Raw genomic sequence first — 21,191 nt, forward strand, 5'->3', positions numbered from 1 at the left:
CGTGAAGAGCGAAGTATTAACGAAAACACAGAGAATTTTGAAAGCAGATTTTCGATCGTTGACAACCACAATGCAACCACCAGCAACGTCATTGATGACGTTGATAGTGGGGGAAAAAAACCGTCCGATAATTCAATTGGCAACGCTAAAAGTAAAAAACAAATTACGAGATGTACGGCAAATGATTACAAACTTAGTCAGACATTGTTGGTACCTGAACAGTCAATTAATGACAAAGGTGTCCCAGGTGGTATGGAAATGTCAAGAGATGGGTCGATATCAACTGATGATATAGAAATAATAGACAAAACCATGAATGTATTAAGTGGGAGTAACGCTTCATCACTAGGACGTAAAGAGTTGATAAGAAAACAGTTTTTGTTTCAGGGCTCTGCTCAGAGCCTGCCAAGTACAAGTTCACTAACTAATTCAGCAAAAGACGGTACGAATATAATGCCAGAAATTTCTAGTACTGATGTGTCTAATACTTTTCGTGATGTGAATACGGGGATTAGAAAATCTTTGAGTAAACAGAAAAATTTCTTGCAACCACAGTCATTTGGTACAGCTGAAAAAGATACGAGCGATGACAGCCAGTTTAATTTAATGTCTAGTAAACCAAACTTAGCTAGTATCAATGCTATAGAAGAACCTAACCAGAATTCAATTCATCACATCAACAGTTTACACAAGAACCATAGCAATTCTCTCGAGTTATTAGTTAGAGAAACCACTGATACTCAAAAACTACCTGGCGAATCATTGAACTTTGCAGAGGATCTCCATTCTCTTCCTCTAAAAATACCTGCAGAATTTTCAAGCTTCAGAGAAGAGTCGCAAGATTTTTCTCCAAAGATATGTGGGGAATCGGCAGACTATATGGAAAAGCCTAACTCTCCAACTGTAAAAATACCTGGTGAGTCCATGAGTATTGAAAATAAGGCATTAGACGCTCCTGTACCTGTAAAAATGCCTAAAGAAATTTTGAGCTGCAGAGAAGAGCCTCAAGATCCTTCATTAAAAATACCTGGGGAATCGACAAGCTTTATACAAAATCCTCAATCTCTGCCTGTGATCATACCTGGAAAGTCAATGATTTTTGAAAATGAGGCTTTAGATTCTCTCACACCTGTAATCACACCTGAAGAATTTTCCAATTTTAATGAAGAATCACAGGAACCTCCTTTAAAAATTCCTGCAGAATCGGCAAACTTAATAAAACAGGCTGAATCTCCACCTGTGGAAATACTTGGTGAGTCAATGAGTTTCGAAAATGAGACACTAGATTCTCATATACCTGTAAAAATACCTGGAGAATTTTCGAGCTTTAGAGAAGAATCGCAAGATCCTCCTTCAAAAATTCCTGGTGATTCGTCAAACATTAAGAAAATAGCCGAATCTCCACCTGTGAAAATACCTGGCGAGTCAATGAGTTTTCAAGATGCTTTGAAAGACCTCCCAATGCCTGTAAAAATAAGTGGAGAACTGTTGACCTCAGAAGAAGATTCACAAGATCATCTACCTGTGAAAATTCCAGGGAAATCGTCCACCAGATATGTAGAACAAGAGTGTTCTTCATCTATTCGAACAACTGGAGAATTATCAAGAAGCGTTAGAGAAGATATATTAGAATCAGATAATAGTTTTGATTCCACTGATGGAGCTGCCTCCTTACCTTTAAGAACCCCTGTGATCACTGCAACCCATGGAAAAAATTCTTTTGATATAGCCTCGAGTGAAGATCAAAAGACAGTGATTACATCCATAAAGCCTTTTAGATTACCAAGCTTACCTAATTTGTTTGAAATCCAGGGAGATTCTGCTGCACTTTCAGAATCATTAAACACTGTTCAGCGCCGTCTAGATGAGGCTCGGAATTTTGAGCTTGGTCAGCGGTCTTCAAACAGTAGTGATGGGAGTAATTCAGATACTGAATCGCAACAAGCTGCTGCATCTCGTAATGGGACTAAAAAGGTATTACTTCTTTCTGCAACTCTGGAAACTTATAATTGTACGGAGTGCTGCAAGTCTGTTTCATGAGTGATTGCATCCTCCTATAATCATACCCAATCGATTTACACGAACAAAACATAAGTACTTAATTTTGCTATGAAAAGCTGTGTGTATAATACTGTCATTTATATTGTGGAAAATTTGTGTGCAGTTTAATATTGTTTGGTAAAGTTATACTCCCCTGAGGCTATTTTTTTTTTGCCAGAAAATGAATGAAGAGTACATAACTATTCTTTCAGAGATCATATAAGCAACATGGTGTTGCGTCAAACGATACTGTGGAGTATTACCAGCTGTGGCGCAGTACTGGTGGTACTCAAGCACCGGAATTTCTTTACGAAACCTTGTATCCAAATCCTCCACCACTGCCTCCAAGATCAGTGCACAAACCACTGCACAGAACTCATGCATTACCAAGTGTGCCTCCTGAACTACCCAAAAGGTATCCTCAAAAACATCCAACACCCTTTCATCCTGAAGATTGTTTTGGGTTTGAAATTGTGGATGTTGACGAAGCCTCAGGATTGAAGGTATATGCTTATTGGTCAAATTAAAGCGTTCTTTTTACTGAGTATAAATCCCATCTTTCGAACATGTTTTTCTTCAGTCTCGTACAGCTGTAACAAAGAGTATAGCTCTGCTAAGCTCTCCAAGACCGCACAGGCCTCTGTCGAGGCCACTACCTGACTCGGCATTGCTCAATCAATCAGAATGCCCTCCAACGCCGACACATCGTCCAAGACCACTCCGTCCTTTACCTATCTGTGCAACTTCAAAAGCATCTGTTTCGTCAGAGGAACCATTACCGACATGTGAGTGAAATTAGTTTACATTTTCTATCTATAAAATCTGAAAAGAGCCTGGCAGTATTTTCCCATATCCAATTGAATGGCTCACATGTATTATATAAAAATTTTCAGCGTGGGAAGCCAGAATTGATAGCCATGGCCGTGTGTTTTACATCGATCATGTGAATCGTACAACGACATGGCAGCGCCCAGGAATTGTGACTCGTAATAGTGGTTGTGACATGCAACGCCAGCAACTCGACAGACGATATCAAAGTGTCCGCCGTACCATATCTCGACCTGATAATATTGATCAAGAGCCAGCGAATTCAAATGTCGGTACTAACAATTCAGAAACAACTGCACGGCAGTTAGAACATCAAATTGAACGACGAGCAGAGCGTGCCAATACAAACGAAAACGAACCATTTGACATAACAACAACACCACCCATATTGTTTTTAACAAGATCTGACTTTTTTACCGTTTTGCATACAAATTCTGATGCTATGGAATTGTACAACCGAAATTCCAGCTTGAAGCACATGATAAGTAAGATTCGAAGGGAGCCTGCAGCGTTCCCGAGATATGAACATAATCGAGACCTTGTTTCTCTGATTAATTTTTTTGCTGATCCTTTGAAAGAACTCCCCAGAGGGTATGAGTCTAAACTTGACAGAACCGGCAAAGTAAGTCTGGGAGAGAACGTTTGTATGATCTTTGTTTTCATTACATATAAGACATATGTACCATTCCAAAAATATGATATGCATTTTCAGAGATTCTTTATTAGTCATGCAAGAAAGGCGACGTCATTCATTGATCCACGGTTGCCAACTGAGCCTACGCATCCAAGATCTGTTATAGACGAGCCACCTGTGCCACCGCCGCGGCCGCAGCAATCAACCGTCCATACATCTCCCGACATTCCAATAGCTTACAATGATAAGGTCGTAGCTTTTCTGCGCCAGCCAAATATTATGGATATTCTGAAGGAAAGACACGCCGGCTTGGGGCAGAACATTGCCCTCAGAGAAAAAGTTAACACTGTTAGAGTTGAGGGAACCACTGCTCTGCAAAGATTGGGGCATGATGTACCATTGGCATTGCTTTTGAGGTAACAAAAAAAAAAAAATTAGCTTATTGTAATTTTTCTTCATCATTCATTGGTCCAAACTATTGCCTATATGCAAAAAAATAATGTACTGTATTCCACGAAATATTACGTTTTGTTTGTTTCGCATATCTAGCTTGTTCGAACATGAAATAATGTCATATGTACCTGGTAATATTGGTCGCTCTCCTCTGGGAAGTCCACATGCTTCACCAGGGTTAGCCAGAGCCTCGGCTAGAGCTCCAGCACCCTATAGAAGAGACTTTGAAGCAAAGCTAAGGACCTTCTACAGAAAGTTAGAAAGCAAAGGATACGGCCAAGGGCCTGGTAAACTGAAGTAAGATTTGACGCATTAAGTTTGAATAAACTAGAACATACTTTGCATAAGTATTTAGTTATTTCTCGAAAACCAATTTGTTTACGAATCATGTTATTTGTGTCAATCGCCGTGTGTGCAAAGCTCTTCTTTTCTGCTACTGATTTCACCTATACGTATGCCAGATAAATTTATATCATTGAGTCATTGACAATTTATTTCAGGCTACACATCAGACGAGAACACCTGCTGGAAGATGCCTTCACCCGGATAATGGCGGCCTCTAAAAAGGACTTGCAAAAGGGTAAATTAGCAGTGACATTTGACCATGAGGAAGGTCTAGATTATGGAGGACCATCGCGAGAATTTTTTTTTCATTTATCTCGAGAGTTATTCAATCCTTATTACGGGCTCTTCGAGTATTCTGCTAATGATACTTACACTGTTCAAGTATCTCCAATGTCTGCTTTTGTCGATAACTATCATGATTGGTTCAGATTTTCTGGACGAGTGTTGGGGCTTGCTTTGGTACATCAGTACTTACTTGATGCCTTTTTTACAAGGCCATTCTATAAGGCATTGCTTAGATTACCTGCAAGTTTAAGCGACTTGGAAAGTCTGGATCAGGAATTTCACCAGAGCCTAATGTGGATCAAAGAGCGTGACATAAGCATCGAACCTTTAGAACTAACATTCTCGGTTACGGAAGAGTTACTAGGTCGTGTGGCAGAGCGTGAATTGAAGCCAGGTGGAAAGAATATAATGGTTACGGAAAAGAATAAGAAAGAGTACTTAGAAAGGGTTGTTCGCTGGCGCTTGGAACGTGGTGTAGCTGAGCAAACTGAATCTCTTGTTCGCGGTTTTTATGAGGTAGTTGATCCTCGTTTGGTATCAGTATTTGATGCACGCGAATTAGAACTAGTCATAGCTGGAGCTGCTGAAATAGATTTAAATGATTGGCGAGCACACACTGAGTACAGAAGTGGGTATCATGATGCGCATCCAGTTGTCGAGTGGTTCTGGAGCTGTATAAGTAGATTTTCAAACGAACAGCGATTAAGATTACTGCAGTTTGTTACTGGCACTTCAAGCATACCATTTGAAGGCTTTGCTGCTCTTAGAGGATCGACAGGACCCAGAAGATTTTGCATTGAGAAATGGGGAAAACCAAATAGCTTACCAAGGTGAATATTAGTGCTAACAGATTTGATTACAGATGTAACGAAGTGACCAGAAATAATTCAGACAAACATGAAAATACGTATAACCAAATGATTTTGAAGTGATGCTTCGACTTGCGGCAGCCTCGATTTTATATCTACTAATTCTGCATTTATTTTCAGAGCGCATACTTGTTTCAATCGCTTGGACTTACCGCCTTACCCAACACCAGAAATTTTGTATGAAAAGTTGCTTCTTGCTGTTGAAGAAACCAATACTTTTGGAATCGAGTAAGCATCCCTTGGAATATACCAATATCGCTTTATTTACCTTTTGATAAATTTTACGAATATAAAATTAATGAAGCTAGGTTCTATTATAGTGAGAAGCAGGTATAAACTAAGTAAGACAAATACAACTGTTACGAATCCATAACAATATTGAAAAGAATGAAATGCTTAGATTGTTACAAACGAAGTCTGTGATGGGATTGATAAACACAGACAAAATTTTATGCATTCTATCTATGCCGTGTCTCTGAATCCGTGCGGACACTTAAATCAGATAGATAAGAACGATGACCAATAAGTTTTGAAGAAATTTACTATTTTATCTTATTGTCAGCGATGGAGTTCTTCTACAAGATTATTACTTTCACCAACTGACTCATTTGTTGAATGTCAGTTATTATATAGCAGTTTGAAATTCTGTATTTACACCAATCAGAGTAGTCATTAGTGAGCCAAAATGCAGTGTTTTATTTAGACTCGCTGATTTGGAAGAGACGAAATTTAATTTATACCTATTTAAATATTATTTAGGCTTGTTTCGTATATCCTTTTGTGGAACATGACTTCAAGGGTTGTATATTGGGGATATTATCATTTTTGCATTATACAAATTTCGAAACGGCAATATATATAGGTGCATAGTCTGTAAACAAAACAATTGCAAACATTTATGATGAAATAGTCAATTTTACATAACACATTAATAGCTGTACGATTTCTCTATCAAACAGATGTGTACAACTTAGTTTTGGATAATCAGCATGCATGACTGTGATGCCTTTCATATAAAACCTATTCCAAATACTTGTAATAGTACACAGCGATTAACTGACTACCTGGAGCGAGAAATATTACACAATTAGATTAAGAGCACTTATTGGCATCTAGATAAGCTATTACAGTGAATAAGAGTTTTCGAGTTGAACATTTCGCAGTTAGTACGATCTCGATTGGCATACTTTCATATACATGATGGTATCCTATGTGCTCTCTCTAGAGGTTCTTCCAAAAATGTAGGGACAGGAGGCTAAACTCCCAAACTCAAACTTGTTCTCAAATTTTCAGATAAACTCATTAGCATGATTTCCTCCAGTTCATGTGTTCCTATCAAAGCATGATAACCTTCAGATGAACTCGGAAAATGAAGTGAATGGTCGTTTTAATCAGTTTACTGATTTTGGATTTTGTTTCGATTTCACATGTCGATACAGAGCACATATAATGAGTGCGGCCATAGAGGCAATCTGTATTATTGTGTCAATGTTCAAAAATAAGGTCTCATCTTGTAAAAAATTTGGTCAAGTCGAGCCTCTTATCGTTGCTTTCTTGGATTCTTCTGTGAACAGTGTTCATAACTTACTTGACAATGCTCACTGTGATCGTGCTTCTAAATAATGTTCAAATTGTTGAAACGTTCAAGCGCAGTCAAACTTCTTCAAGTTATTATATATAATGGCACACTTTTGTGATGCATTCAGTCTTAAAACTAGTCATCTACTACGTAGAAATTCTTCACAATCTAATCTATTATACTTATACATATAATAACCGATATGTTAATTATTATAGTAAATTATATTAGTTTAGTACAACTTTTATTATTATTATTATTATTATTATTACCATTTATCTATGAACATGTTGAAACATTTTTTCTGTTTTGTTACAAAAAAACAAAAATAAATGAATGAAGAATGCCTTTTTTGTCATTGTGTAGTTGAATAAGATAACACTTTTTTCAACCAGTGAATATAATGCAATTTTTATGCAGCATCAATTATCCAATGAAAATCAGTCAAAAATTCATTGTATCTTAATGGTATGTATTTACTATTTTATGGGACTTGACAAATTTTTTATCATAACTTTGTTTCGTAAAATTGAAAATTATGAGCAAATGAGATTCATGGGGTGACAAATCGGATATGAGCACAATCATCATCACTTTAGGAGAATATTTGTAAGTTTTATCAAACAAATGTGTGCTCGAAAGACTGTTGGTTATTATGAATGAGAAAGATTTTATCTCGAACACAGTTCACACCATGCTGAGGATATCAATGAATCAGCAACTTAAATGCTCTCCTGAACCTAAAATTATGTTGTATGACTAACATAGAAGTTTGCTTACCCAAACTCTATTTTTAGAATTCATACATTCTCTACTTTTTGTTAGTTCCAAATTACACTTGTCGTACAAATGTTATGTAGCAATGGGTACATTGTTATATAAATTAAGATTTGCAAATTGTCGGTTATACTTATATGTATAATTTTGCGTACATATGCATCATTTTCTATGGTTTCTTATAGTATGGAGATAGATATTTGAATTATTAATCTATATCCAGATACTCATAGAAAACAGACATTAATATCAAAGAACTTGTGAACCTTTCAAGATTTTCAAGATCAGTTAACCTAAAATCTGAAAACACAGTTCCCATACATTGCTCAAGGGTGTAAAGTTAGAAAATTCAGATTCAAATAGCGGGTTTCAGGAATCTAGATAGCAGATACAAGATGCAAGATACTTTCCAAGAGTGCAAATTAGTGTAACATTGAGGTCACACAATCCCGGTAGAGGACGTTTGATATTGATATAGGGGAGGTTTTCAACGTATACGCGGTCTTCACGAGATCTATAATATATTTATTATTCAACATGACTAAAAAGGATTATGTAAATAAATCCTTACACCGGCACGCTTACGCAAATCTAGCGTTACCTGCTGGTAGGATTCTTTCCTTTGATCTAAATTACAGCAACCCATCATACATATTACACTAGTTACGCTAAAAAAGACTAAATATATATATACACACACACACACACTTATATGTATATATATATATATACACAACGCTTTGTTGGTCGATTAGAAATAAGGAAACAAAGGGTATCGCGTAATTTTCTATTGAATTCATCAGTAATTTATTTTCTTTTTACCATGTTTCAACGTATCGTGCATATCGCATGTTACACACAATAATATATCTAGTCTACAGGTTCAGAATTCTGACCGGTAAACACGACAGGTCTATAATTTATAAAAAAATACGTATGTAACGCGGTGGAAGCTGCGTATAGGAAAAGACCTAAAACTTGGTAAAATCAATAATTTAGCTACGGTCGCGGGGCGAGGGCCCCGAACGAGGCGGGGCATGGGGATTGGGGATCAGGCAGGCAGGGGCGGCGGCGGGGGCGACGTCGTCGTCGGCCGTCGAGAAGAGGCAGGCTGGCAGGTCGCGCATGGCTGCCCGCGGCTCCGTCACGTCGGAGGCTCCCTTCATTTTTCCTTACTTTTTCACGGCGAGCGTTACTTCCTCGTAATTATTTGTCAGTACAGTTATTCGGGCGTTATACGGGTGCGGATACACACGTAGAGCCTGTCGCGACCTTACGACAGTCTAGCCGAGGTGTTAAAATAATTTCGCGAAGTATTCCTTTCCTTATTTCTACGAAATCGTCACCAGCTACCCACATACATGTCGGCCATTTTGCTGAACACAGGCCGTGATCTGACAGCGGTGTCTTAATGCAGTTTCCGCAGTCATTCCCCAACTTGTGCGAGGTTTTGGAGCACCTAATTAAATTAACTAAGTGCAATTCTTACCGTGTAGATTATTAATATTATAAACAACGATGGCCACCGATCAGCCGAGGGAGCGAGAAATCGCTGCCGAAGACAGCATTAAAGTTGTGTGCCGTTTTCGACCGCTCAATGACTCCGAAGAAAAGGCTGGGTCGAAATTCGTTGTCAAATTTCCATCCGGCGGAGAGGAAAACTGTATTTCGATTGGGGTACGTCTCATAAATATCATCGATAATTCACCTAATCAGAGTCAACTTGGAGCATACGTTAACCTCAAAAAGTTATATTTCCACACGTTAATAATATGACAGAACTCAGCTGACAGCTGTCTAATTGTATTATAATCCTAATAAAACAATACCTGTCGTCAAAGTATAAACTCAAGCAACAATAGCCAGTGTCTGAAAATCCATTCTCATACCCCCAAGAATAACTATAAGCTTTGATTCTGCTCACAGTTTTCAAGAGTCTCTTCTCTTTCAGCTTTGTATTCTCTTTGAACTGACCTCCTCCCCTGTTGGCCCATTTATTTCTCATTGTGTCGACAATGTATTGAAAAATTGTGAAGACAAATATTCTGATGCATACCCAAATGTATGTCATGAAAGTAGATGTAGGAATATATCCTACCAAAGTACATGTACCTATATTGGTCAGGCGTGATTACGACTCCTTGACTAATTAATAATTAAACCTGCAATACACATATCTCTGACATGAGATCACATACTTGAGATAATGAAGAAAGCAGGCTCCTTCATTTTCTCATTTAATACTTACCATAGAGAAGTTAGGGTTCAGTCTTTGAATATGGCAAACACCTTTTTCGCAGTACTTACAATCACACCGACAGACTGAATAAATTCATTATTGGAATGGACAGTGAACCTTAGCTGTGATGTACTAATGTGAGATCTTCGACTTAGCTAGGCTCAATTAATTGAAAAATGCCATAAACTGTACCAGAAGCCTTATTTTTAGTTCACGTACTCAAATATAATGATGTTTGAGAAACACTATTGTGGAATTATTTTTCTTTAACTGTGGCAGAGATCTTCCAAATCTGGAGATAAAAAGTTAATCTACTGAGACAAAAATAAAATATTTTAAGAGAATTGACTATGTAATCTCTTATTTATAATGAAATACCAAGTTTTTTGAACATCTGAAATCACGTGTTGTTCAGAACAGTGTAAATAATAAATATTGCGTAATGATTCCTCTAATCGTAATATGAAAAAGATTCATGACTACCTTTGACCTCTGTATTTACTTTTGAAAAAAATTTAATCGTTTAATGAGATGCATGGATTATTCACAGGGTAAAGTCTACCTTTTTGACAAAGTATTCAAACCAAATGCAACGCAGGAGAAAGTTTATAATGAGGCTGCAAAGTCGATTGTCTCCGATGTCCTGGCCGGATATAACGGGACAATTTTTGCTTATGGGCAAACATCATCAGGTAGATAATCTAAAAATGATATTAGCTTCTAATTTTCAATCGAGAGTAATATATATAGAAGTAATCAGATTTCGAAAATAGCTACAACATTTTGGAATTTCATATTGTACTTCGAAAATTTTACTGCGTTATGAAAAAATTGAGACGTGTATATTTTCACATCTCGATTGAAATTAATTTTTTCAAGTGACACCAACGTCGAACCAAGTTAAAGTATGAGACTGAAATAGATAACGTTAATGTAATGAAACATCGAGAAAAAAATCATTATCATGCAATTTTAGAAATGAATTTCACGGACTTGACTTTGCAAAATAAGAGTATGATTTCTTTATCACGATTTACTAAATGTCAGGTATTTTTAAAGGCGCAAAGTAAAGATTTTTCGAAAACATGCATTGTTATAGTAACATTAGTAACTTAACACTCATGACAAAGCTCTAAGCTTACATACTCATTTCGTTCTTTTTGGTAATATTGTTTTTATTATCTGTTATTGTTGAGAAAACACAATTGTTGTGCGGTATCAAAACTCGTGCTTTCTGTGTGCGTAAATGTATGAAATTTTTGATAATTTTTCAGGAAAAACCCACACAATGGAGGGAGTCATCGGCGATCCAAACAAACAGGGCATTATTCCTCGCATTGTTAATGATATATTCAATCATATTTATGCTATGGAAGAAAATCTTGAATTTCATATTAAGGTCTCATATTTTGAAATCTATATGGACAAGATTCGAGATCTTTTAGATGGTAATTTTGCGTTACATTATTATAACACAAATTTGTCTTACATAAACAAAAAATATCATAAATTTTTATCTAATTTTCATTTCACGGGAATGGTTTGTGATATTTAAAATGCTTTTCAGTTTCTAAGGTGAACCTTAGTGTTCATGAAGACAAAAATCGTGTACCTTTTGTGAAAGGAGCAACTGAAAGATTTGTTTCAAGTCCCGAAGAAGTATTTGAAGTTATTGAAGAGGGAAAATCGAATCGGCACATAGCTGTGACAAACATGAATGAACACAGTTCCAGATCACATTCCGTTTTCCTAATAAACGTAAAGCAGGAGAACCTGGAAAATCAAAAAAAACTTTCCGGCAAATTGTACCTTGTCGATCTTGCTGGATCTGAAAAAGTATGATTCAAAATAGGCCTTGCAACATGCATGATGTAGATCTTGAATAATCACAATATTTTTCTGGGTAGGTCTCTAAAACTGGTGCTGAAGGTACCGTACTAGACGAAGCAAAGAATATTAACAAATCACTATCTGCTTTGGGTAATGTCATTTCCGCTCTTGCTGATGGCAACAAAACGCACATCCCTTACCGAGATTCGAAGTTAACAAGAATCTTACAAGAATCTTTGGGAGGCAATGCCCGAACTACCATTATTATCTGCTGTTCCCCTGCCAGCTTTAACGAATCAGAAACCAAGTCTACGTTAGACTTTGGTAGGTAACAAAACTCACCCCTTTAGTTATAAATTCCTTCTGCACTTGCTCATAATTCACATCGTTTTCAGGTAAACGTGCAAAGACTATCAAGAATGTTGTTTGCGTTAATGAGGAACTGACTGCTGAAGAATGGAAACGACGATACGAACGTGAGAAGGAAAAGACGGCAAGACTTAAGGGAAAAGTGGAGAAATTAGAAGCCGAACTGTCCAGATGGCGACAGGGTGAAACTGTAAAGGTCGAAGAACAAGTCAGTCTTGTCGAAGGTCCTGATGTTACCACACCAGTCGCTCCAATTATTGAAAGTAAGAACCCATTTAGTTCTAATTCTCTGATTAATTGTGATGAATGTCCATTCAATTTACCTGCCAATAGTGATATGAATATTCATAACTATAATCAAGTTTAAATACACGTTAAGTAAAAAGAATGAATACTTGAAAAAATTATGGGTACGACAGTGAATAACCATCCTGTAAATACATTATCATATAAAATGCCAGTTTTGTGTACTAGCATTTTTTTTTTTGTCTTCGTAAGCATATTCATACTTATTCGATTATAAAGTATGCAGCTGCAGAAGTTTCTTACTGAAAATTTTTCACTCATCAAAACAGCCAAAATTGACGATGGTCCTGTGCCAGCAACTCCTGGTGGCGGTTTAATGGTTGGATCGTTATCTAATGAGGAGCGACAGAAGCTAGAGGAAGAGCGTGAAAGATTGTACCAGCAGTTAGATGACAAAGATGAAGAAATAAATCAGCATTCGCAGTATGTTGAGAAGCTGAAGGAGCAAATGGAAGAACAGGAAGAGTTAATTGCCTGCACCAGACGTGATTATGAGCAACTTCAGCAGGAAATGAACAGAATCCAACAAGAAAATGAAAGTGCCAAAGAAGAGGTGAAAGAAGTCCTTCAAGCTCTTGAGGAATTAGCTGTTAATTACGACCAAAAATCTCAGGAGGTATGTATTGTATGTTTATTATTATTAGCTGACGAAAGGTTATAACGTATTTGTGTTGAATAGGTCGAAACGAAGAATAAAGAGCATGAAGCTTTGTCAGAAGAGCTTCTTGCCAAACAGGCAGCTTTGAACACAACTGCTTCGGAGTTACAACAACTAAGAGACATGTCGGCTCACCAACGTAAACGTATCACAGAGATGCTAGCCAACCTTCTAAAAGACTTGGGAGAAATTGGTGTAGCTATTGGTGGTGATGAAAATCTTAAGGTGAATTAATTTAAAGATTTGCACCCATTTCAAAGATTGAGTTCTACTGGAGCAGGATGTATTTTTTCTCATGATTTGTCGTCACCCAAATATAGCGGATGACTTCATTGATGGATTATAAACTTATTCACTCGTCACAGGGAAAAATTTAGATCACATGATGGGCATAACTCCCAAAGTCTGTTCGAGCTAATTTCTCAAATGATGTCATTCCTATGCTTTTATTCTCTGCAAGAGTTTTTCACTTGATAACAATTTTCGTCCGGGTGAATAATTTTAGGGAAAAAGTACATGATAATTATTGTAACAATTTTTGTTTGGAAAAATAATTTCAGGAACAAAGCACATGATTGCTCAAATCGCGTCAAATGTGATGAGACTGCATAGCTGTTTATACTCTGCAAAAGTGCCGTTATGTGCATTGCAATTAATAGTTCTAATATTTGAAAATTCTGCTCACAATCCGGTTTTGTAATTTTAAATTCTAATTGGACCATTACATAGTTACGATATCTTGATTTTTTAATTGATTTGTCTGTAACATCTCATTACAGTTGAGCATGAATTTTTTAGGTAATATTTGCAGTTGAAACTTTTACTTACGGTCACTGATACATGACCCTTAATATAAATTTACATATTTAATTATAGGTTACTCCAGATAGCAATGGTAAGCTAGAAGAAGAATTTACGGTAGCTAGAGTGTACATCAGCAAAATGAAATCCGAGGTTAAGAATTTAGTCCAACGTTGCCAAGGTCTTGAAAGTTTCCAAACCGATTGCAACAAAAAAGTAAGTTTTTGCGAAATTATTGAATCTGTAATATCCATATCCTGTAATAACTAAATTCAAAAACAAGATCATGTATGAAATTTTTTCTGTTCCTTTTATTGCTTTGTAGAATTTTAAATATCAAATTGTGAATCTTATAGGTTTCGGACTACGAAAAAGACTTGGGTGAGTGCCGACTATTGATATCTCAACATGAGGCTCGAATGCAGACACTTACGGAATCGATGAAAGAAGCTGATGCCCGTAAACGTGCCTTGGAAGAAGATGTTGATGCATTACGTGAGGAATGTGCTAAGCTCAAGGCTGCTGAACAGGTGCAAGCAGTCAGCAATAAAGAAAAGGCAGAAGAACAGGAAGCAGCTACTAAGATGAGAGTGGCTCTTGAAGAACAAATGGATCAACTTCGAGGGGCACATCAAAAACAAGTACAATATTCTATCATTATTTCCATCGTGAAATTTCGTCTAAAAGTTCGACAACTTGTTTAGAATCTATAAATATTTTTATCTGCTTACAGTAGCAATTACCACTACAATCTTCAATACATTTCCAGCAAATACTTACTTTTGAATATGCATATATTTTAGGTTGCCTCTCTGAGAGATGAGATATCAGATAAGCAAAGGCTTATTGCAGAGTTGAAGGATATGAACCAGAAGTTCACATTAGCCCATCACCAAATGCAATGTGATTACGAAAGATTGAAACAAGAAGAAGCTGATAAATCCGTTAAATTGCAAGAGCTTGTGTTGATGAATGAGCGACGTGAACAGGTATATTTCTTTCCCGCTCAAACATTTAAATTTAAAGTAATTCAGGATAGTTTGTATGGAATATTTGGTAATTTTTATTCCCTTTGTGATATCCAGGCCAGGAAGGATCTGAAGGGTCTCGAAGAGACTGTTTCAAAAGAATTACAAACATTGCACAACTTGCGCAAATTGTTCGTTCAAGATTTACAAGCCAGAATCAAGAAGTCTCTGACTGTCGAAGACAACGAGGACGATGGAGGATCCCTTGCGCAAAAACAAAAAATATCTTTCCTTGAGAACAACTTGGACCAATTAACCAAGGTAATTAATTACTACTGCTTTAAATAAAAAGTTTAGTGTAAACATAATTATTTTGAATGATTGAAGACTTATGGAAAATTTATAACAGGTGCACAAACAATTGGTACGCGATAATGCTGATTTACGATGTGAATTACCAAAACTGGAAAAACGGTTAAAAGCCACACTGGACCGAGTGAAGGCATTAGAAACTGCATTACGAGATGCCAAAGAAGGTGCTATGCGAGACCGCAAACGTTACCAGTATGAAGTTGACAGGATTAAGGAGGCTGTGCGGCAAAAGAATTTCGCTCGTCGAGGAGCGAGCGCACAGATTGCTAAGCCAATTCGAGCTGGTCAGCACCACATGGGTACAGGGAACAACCCTGTCATCAGAACGGGAAATAGGGGTAAGATAAATTCCAATTAATGATAATCACCTGTTTTATATTAAAAAGTAAACTTGCAAAACACCTTCATGTTGCGTCTCCGAGTCATTTCATATGAACAATGTCAAACTTTTGTGAAAAATTTGTAATTATTTTATACTCGATATAACTAATAACAATTCATGTTCCCCGTGTTTCAGAAAATGAGCGTAAGACCGCTTCGATTCATGACGAAAAGAGAAGAATAACAGATGTGGGTATAATTTATAATACATAAGGTGCTAACAAATGATAAGTCCATAGAGATGTACTGTATCTGGGGAAAGCGCCGTTGATTTTGTTCATTTCCTTGAATTGAAGCACATGCTGGAAAGTGCTATGTAATACTATTGATGTATAATAATATAGTATGTCCTATTTCCAATCAATATGGGTGCATATACCGACTCGATATTTTCTTTGAACATACGGCAGGGGACAAGAGTCGTAATTGTCGCATAATGCAATAGAATAAAATAGTAGCTCACAAAACAATGAATTTCAGTTTCCATTTTTACCTTAATATCGAGAATTATATGTCTAAAACAGCAAACATTCACTTTCGTTGAAACAGCATTCAAGAAATTAATAGGTATTATTGTCACTTTCGCATTATTTTTCGATTTTCGCTTCTTACTGAAATTCTATAATGAGATTTTTTTAATATTCTCCATTTTCACACTTTTATAGAAATATTTTTCAGAAATATTTGAACACATTATGTCACATTTTAAGTTTATACACTCGAATGTACACAATAGGACATGCGATATGTTGTGAGATTGTAGGAGAATGATTGCGACTTAAAATATTTATAATGCTAATAGTTTTTCCTATGATAGCTATATTATTTTCAGCGATTGTAAGTTTCTATTGACAAATGCAAACCTTGAATTATTTTGGATGGCTCACTTAGTTGGAACTAAGTGCAAATAGCCTTTCCTCTGTGATTTGACATTCAAGGTTTGAATTTGTTCAAAGGAATTTCGATGTGCGTAGCATTACTATTTCTTTCTAGACTTATTACCTGTATTTTGTAGTGATATGAAAATTCAAGCCTTTTTTTGTTTCGTCTATTTTTATTACGTATTTAAATTAATTTATTATCTATAATCTTTCTGTCCATGCCAGAGGCTCGTAAGATTTGATTGCACACATACGCAATGTAGGAAACTTTAATATTAGACCAGTGCGAATGAATAACAATAATAATAATCATTTATTGATTTCAACCAAACTATACAATATATGTAAATGAACTAAAGAATCCATCCTTTGAGCCTTCATATTTATAATTTAACGTATGCTCATTTTGCACAGCTTTTTTCTTTTTGAACGAATATACATATATATTCTATACATGTACCTATATGATGTGGCGGAATGCGTTGCTTTGCGTAACTTACGATAATTTAAGTAGTAATTTAACAAAAAGAAAATTTTAAAAATCTTTTTAAATATAATGAAGTAGTAACCCAGTTCCTAAATTTGGTTACAGGCATTAAGATGAATATAGTTTATCGTAACGAAATAATAAACATTTCCTATTAGCAGAATTTAAATTATCTTTCCCATCAATGTATTTCTTCATTTTCGGCAAATATGCTTTCAACAGATTACACATCATATGAACTTGAGCGTTTGAACTTGTAATATTTCAATCAATAATTTCTACAATTACATGAAACACATACTCGACGTGTTTTTCGAAAAATGTGAAAGAACTACTTAATAAAGTAATCTAAGGTGAAAAACAGTCAGAGCATAACAATATGACTGCATTATTATTAGCAATCATTTCGTTGCTTTATGACTGTAAATAATATTTAGATAGAAAACGCAAAAAAAAAAAAAACAAAAAGAAAAACTTCTGAACAAAACTTAATCTAGATCACTTGATGAAATTCGCTATCACACAAATAGTTGTATTAGATTACCTACCTATTGATTGAAATTTAATTTTCGGATATTCGTTTCGAATAGTATTATTTTGATTTTTCCGTTTCATTTGAAACGAAAATTGAAAAATGAGGTTCTCTGACACAAGGCAAGCATGAAATGAACGAAGCTAACATCGAAAGATGTCTGGTCGATGTGTCTGTACATAATCATACATATACTGAACTTACACAATTCTGTACTCGATAATAACGTCTGAAAAATGAACTTTAATTCGTACTATTCCCATGTGTACATGTATGTGTACATAACTATTGCTGATTGTGCTTAATGTTAACGTTTCAAAGTCTGTTATATGCTACAGATATATTAGCGCATCTAGGTAGCCATCTTTACTTTATATACAAATTATTTACGATTTTTGTATCATTCACAATTTTTCTAATCCTTTATTCCAGTGGAGGAAAACATTAAAGAGAATGCAAGAGAAATTGAAGAAAAAGAGACGTAAAGAGAACAAAACGGAGATCTATTTTAGAGTTTCATGTTCGAAGTGGGCAATAACTGCTCCAGAAAATCGTTATACAGCATCGTTCTCATGCTTTGTGATATATTTTTTTATAGGAAAAATTTTAGGCTTTGAAATGTTGCATTTCATAAAACCGTAGTCCCAGCATCTAATAAATAATTAGAATATAAACATATTATATGCTCCATGGCGACTACTATGTCATAATAAAAAGGTTATTCAGAGGTTTGGAACTTTTTAACTGACTCGTTTTATCAAAACTTGGTGGGCACCAATGCTTGATCAAATCAATACAACTGTTTTGGTATAATTTTCTTTCAAGAAATTAGTGCTCATCAAACTTTGATGGAACAGAAAGCTGCAAACTTTTGTCGAAATCTTTATATAGCTACGATTATTTTTCATAATACAGCAATACAAGTATAATTATAAACAATAAGTCATATACCTACATTGCAGTTGTATCGTGAAGCGAAAAAAAAAATTACGAAAAATAAATTGATAAATTTGCACGTTTAGTATAATGAATCTGAATATGGTGTTGAAGAATAGATCAACAAACAACCAAGAGATTAATTAACACGTTAAACGCCCCCGTCTGGCGAAAGAAAGCATTAATTTCTTGAAATCTATACTGTACTCAAATGTCTAATTACCAATTTTCGTTAAAAAGTCTATGTTTTGAATACACTGATTCATGAATGGTTTATGATTGGTATTGAAATTGCAGTGGGGTTGAGTTAGATGTATTTCTTTCCAAATTATCATTCTCAAAAATTGAAGCCATAGGTGCGTTTTACAGAGATATTTTACCAATGAATGATTTACCAATTTACTACGAATGTTTTGAACAATTTTCATTTATGAATAATTGTACAGACAAGCGTACATATGTTATATATGTATTATATTCTGATCTTTAATACGTTAACTGAGACCTATTTACAATCAACCTTATCGCAGCAATACGACATTGTGTAGGTCCATTCTGAAACAAAAAAATTCATTATTTATCTTATATTGAATATGCAAGGTGTAGAAAGGCTATTGCTACAGCAAATGTTTCATTGTAATGATTATTACCATTGAATTATAAATTAATTTACGATGATCATATTTAAATAATTATTATCAGGTAAATTAATTACCAGAAATAATGATGCTTACATAAAAGAAAAAAAAAATCATGAAAATGGAATCAAATGTGTTGTTATTTTTTTTCCATGCACTTAATAAAACTTCATTATAATATGTATTTACTTCTGATTGGTTGTAATCACGCGAAACAAAGAAATAAAAACGGTGTTTTCTCTCTATGACGTGAAACGTGCCTGCCTGCCAAACTTGTAGAGGCTGTCTGTACTGTCTTTGCAAATATATTAAGATCGGCTTCAAGATTGGATACCAGTGTATGAACAAAGTTTGAATTGTTGTAGGAAAAATATTACCAAAATCTCAATTTTTGTACAACATTTAAAAGTATCGTTTCGCAAATTATTAAATCTTCAAACCATGTAATTTAATCAAAAGATCACACATCATTATGGAGGCAATGAATTTCAAACCAGAAGGCTCTGTAATATCCATACATCCGCTAATCATTACAAAAAAAGACTTTTATCGAGTTCCAAAGATATCGGAGAGAATTTATCGGCCTGGAGTACTGGAAGGTAACTGGTTCGAAGACTCTGCACCAGTGACACCGGTGGAAAAGGACCAATGGGCTAGTTTATGTGAAACTAGTTACCGACCATACAAGACCGAACTATTGACAAGACCCAAGTTTGAGGCATGGAAGCAAAGAATATCAACTCAGGTATTTGACAGAAAAGTATTATAATTAGTTTGGAGTATTTTGTTACTAGTAATGAAAAGTTATTGCTAATAATTACCCAGATATTTTTACTTTTCATCACAAGTTACTCTTACTACTAATCATTTGCAATATTGACATTCATACTGTTTGAAATAAGGGAATTGGAGCTAGACTGTTGATCGACCACCACGGAACAAAGTATCATAATAATTGGACAACGACTAATGATCTGAGTTTCAAAATATTACCACAAGGACAGGATAGGCCTTTGCGTAGAACATTTAGTGCACGGTAAATATAGCATAATAGATTTTCAATAAAAATATAGAATCATTTATTCGTAACACAGATGCAAAGAATGGCTACCTGCTCAAGACTATGCTAAAGTCTATGGTAATATGACAAAATATGGGTTGGCTGAATTCATGAGACATAAATGGTTTATTGAAAGTAAGCCGACACGCCCTTGGCGCACTAATTATCAAGATGATTTTCCTAATTATGAGAATGCATCATCTGTTCGGTAACTAAATTTTTTGTGGCAGTGCTTTTGCTATTTAACACTAGCATATAGATGACTTAAAAACTTGTTAATAATTTTGTAAAGTTTTCTCAAGCCGAAAGCATCTTTGAATGAGCCGGACTTGAGACACTTAGGCTTCGATCTATCAGCTCCCCATCAATCCTGTCCAATAGCGTTCAAGATAGAGAGTTCACTGCCATACCTTCAGAATGTGTTGATTGAAGAAAAGGCAGTAGCCCAATGCTAGAGATTTGATTTGCAATTGATACTTCACTTCACTTGTTTTAAAAGACAAGAAAAACGAATATTACAAACAGATATTACTCTGTGTAATATATTTGAATATTATACAAACATATGTATCTTTGCTTATGTACGTTTTTTTTTATATAAAGTAATTTGATGATTTTATAGTATTCTGATTTGTTCAATACGATTTTAAGTTCAAGTTGGGTAAAATGTCTTGGTGTTGGAACGCATATGAATAAAATTTTTAATTTTCACATTGCGTAGAGTAGCATAGTCAAGCTGTGATTTTCTGTTACCCTGTTACTGAATGAATACGAGGATGCATAAACTCAACAAGATGGAAAAAAATTGCCATGGGACACAATCTATTTATCCAACCATATATAATACCAGAAAACCATATATAATACCAGTTATAATGGAAGGGTGTCAAGAAGAAATGAAAATGCTGTTGGAGTGAATTAAA

The 21,191-nt window shown here is 35.4% G+C and overlaps 3 protein-coding genes across 6 annotated transcripts; all 3 read left to right on the forward strand.

Annotated features, from left to right (window-relative positions):
* Positions 1-178: 178 nt before the first annotated feature.
* LOC124175921 (E3 ubiquitin-protein ligase HECW2) lies at positions 179-7,997 on the forward strand. 3 transcript variants are annotated; one of them, XM_046556565.1, is made up of 9 exons: positions 179-1,085; positions 1,146-1,974; positions 2,253-2,543; positions 2,621-2,825; positions 2,934-3,490; positions 3,581-3,918; positions 4,052-4,252; positions 4,456-5,415; positions 5,575-7,996. In XM_046556565.1, the coding sequence occupies exons 1-9, from the start codon at positions 253-255 to the stop codon at positions 5,684-5,686; spliced, it is 4,326 nt and encodes a 1,441-aa protein (XP_046412521.1). In that variant the 5' UTR covers positions 179-252; the 3' UTR covers positions 5,687-7,996. The 3 variants fall into 3 exon arrangements, with proteins under 3 accessions (XP_046412521.1, XP_046412522.1, XP_046412520.1); XM_046556566.1 differs by having other exon boundaries at positions 179-1,077; positions 1,306-1,974; positions 5,575-7,994; XM_046556564.1 differs by having other exon boundaries at positions 179-1,974; positions 5,575-7,997.
* A 909-nt stretch (positions 7,998-8,906) lies between these two features.
* On the forward strand, positions 8,907-17,349 carry LOC124175923 (kinesin heavy chain). The gene is made up of 14 exons (XM_046556567.1): positions 8,907-9,487; positions 10,600-10,741; positions 11,324-11,497; positions 11,617-11,885; positions 11,957-12,203; positions 12,275-12,511; positions 12,824-13,170; positions 13,234-13,437; positions 14,089-14,229; positions 14,370-14,654; positions 14,817-15,002; positions 15,099-15,302; positions 15,391-15,691; positions 15,871-17,349. The coding sequence occupies exons 1-14, from the start codon at positions 9,329-9,331 to the stop codon at positions 15,945-15,947; spliced, it is 2,973 nt and encodes a 990-aa protein (XP_046412523.1). The 5' UTR covers positions 8,907-9,328; the 3' UTR covers positions 15,948-17,349.
* On the forward strand, positions 17,341-20,760 carry LOC124175928. 2 transcript variants are annotated; one of them, XM_046556574.1, is made up of 3 exons: positions 17,341-19,953; positions 20,111-20,244; positions 20,303-20,760. In XM_046556574.1, exons 1-3 carry the CDS (start codon positions 19,681-19,683, stop codon positions 20,478-20,480), a joined length of 585 nt encoding a protein of 194 aa, XP_046412530.1. In that variant the 5' UTR covers positions 17,341-19,680; the 3' UTR covers positions 20,481-20,760. The 2 variants fall into 2 exon arrangements, with proteins under 2 accessions (XP_046412530.1, XP_046412531.1); XM_046556575.1 differs by having other exon boundaries at positions 20,571-20,760.
* Positions 20,761-21,191: the final 431 nt, after the last annotated feature.

This window comes from Neodiprion fabricii, chromosome 2 (genome assembly GCF_021155785.1).
Source record: "Neodiprion fabricii isolate iyNeoFabr1 chromosome 2, iyNeoFabr1.1, whole genome shotgun sequence".
NCBI classification, from domain to species: Eukaryota; Metazoa; Arthropoda; class Insecta; order Hymenoptera; family Diprionidae; genus Neodiprion; species Neodiprion fabricii.

Bases quoted from the DNA above. Each gene is read 5' to 3' on its own strand.
- LOC124175923 (XM_046556567.1), top strand. From the start codon at position 9,329: ATGGCCACCGATCAGCCGAGGGAGCGAGAAATCGCTGCCGAAGACAGC. The intron at 11,498-11,616 runs GTAATTTTGCGT...AATGCTTTTCAG, and splicing joins GATTCGAGATCTTTTAGATG to TTTCTAAGGTGAACCTTAGT. The intron at 14,655-14,816 runs GTACAATATTCT...CATATATTTTAG, and splicing joins GAGGGGCACATCAAAAACAA to GTTGCCTCTCTGAGAGATGA.
- LOC124175921 (XM_046556564.1), top strand. From the start codon at position 253: ATGGAAATGTCAAGAGATGGGTCGATATCAACTGATGATATAGAAATA. The intron at 2,544-2,620 runs GTATATGCTTAT...GTTTTTCTTCAG, and splicing joins ACGAAGCCTCAGGATTGAAG to TCTCGTACAGCTGTAACAAA. The intron at 3,919-4,051 runs GTAACAAAAAAA...TCGCATATCTAG, and splicing joins CCATTGGCATTGCTTTTGAG to CTTGTTCGAACATGAAATAA.
- LOC124175928 (XM_046556574.1), top strand. From the start codon at position 19,681: ATGGAGGCAATGAATTTCAAACCAGAAGGCTCTGTAATATCCATACAT. The intron at 19,954-20,110 runs GTATTTGACAGA...GTTTGAAATAAG, and splicing joins AGCAAAGAATATCAACTCAG to GGAATTGGAGCTAGACTGTT. The intron at 20,245-20,302 runs GTAAATATAGCA...TTCGTAACACAG, and splicing joins CGTAGAACATTTAGTGCACG to ATGCAAAGAATGGCTACCTG.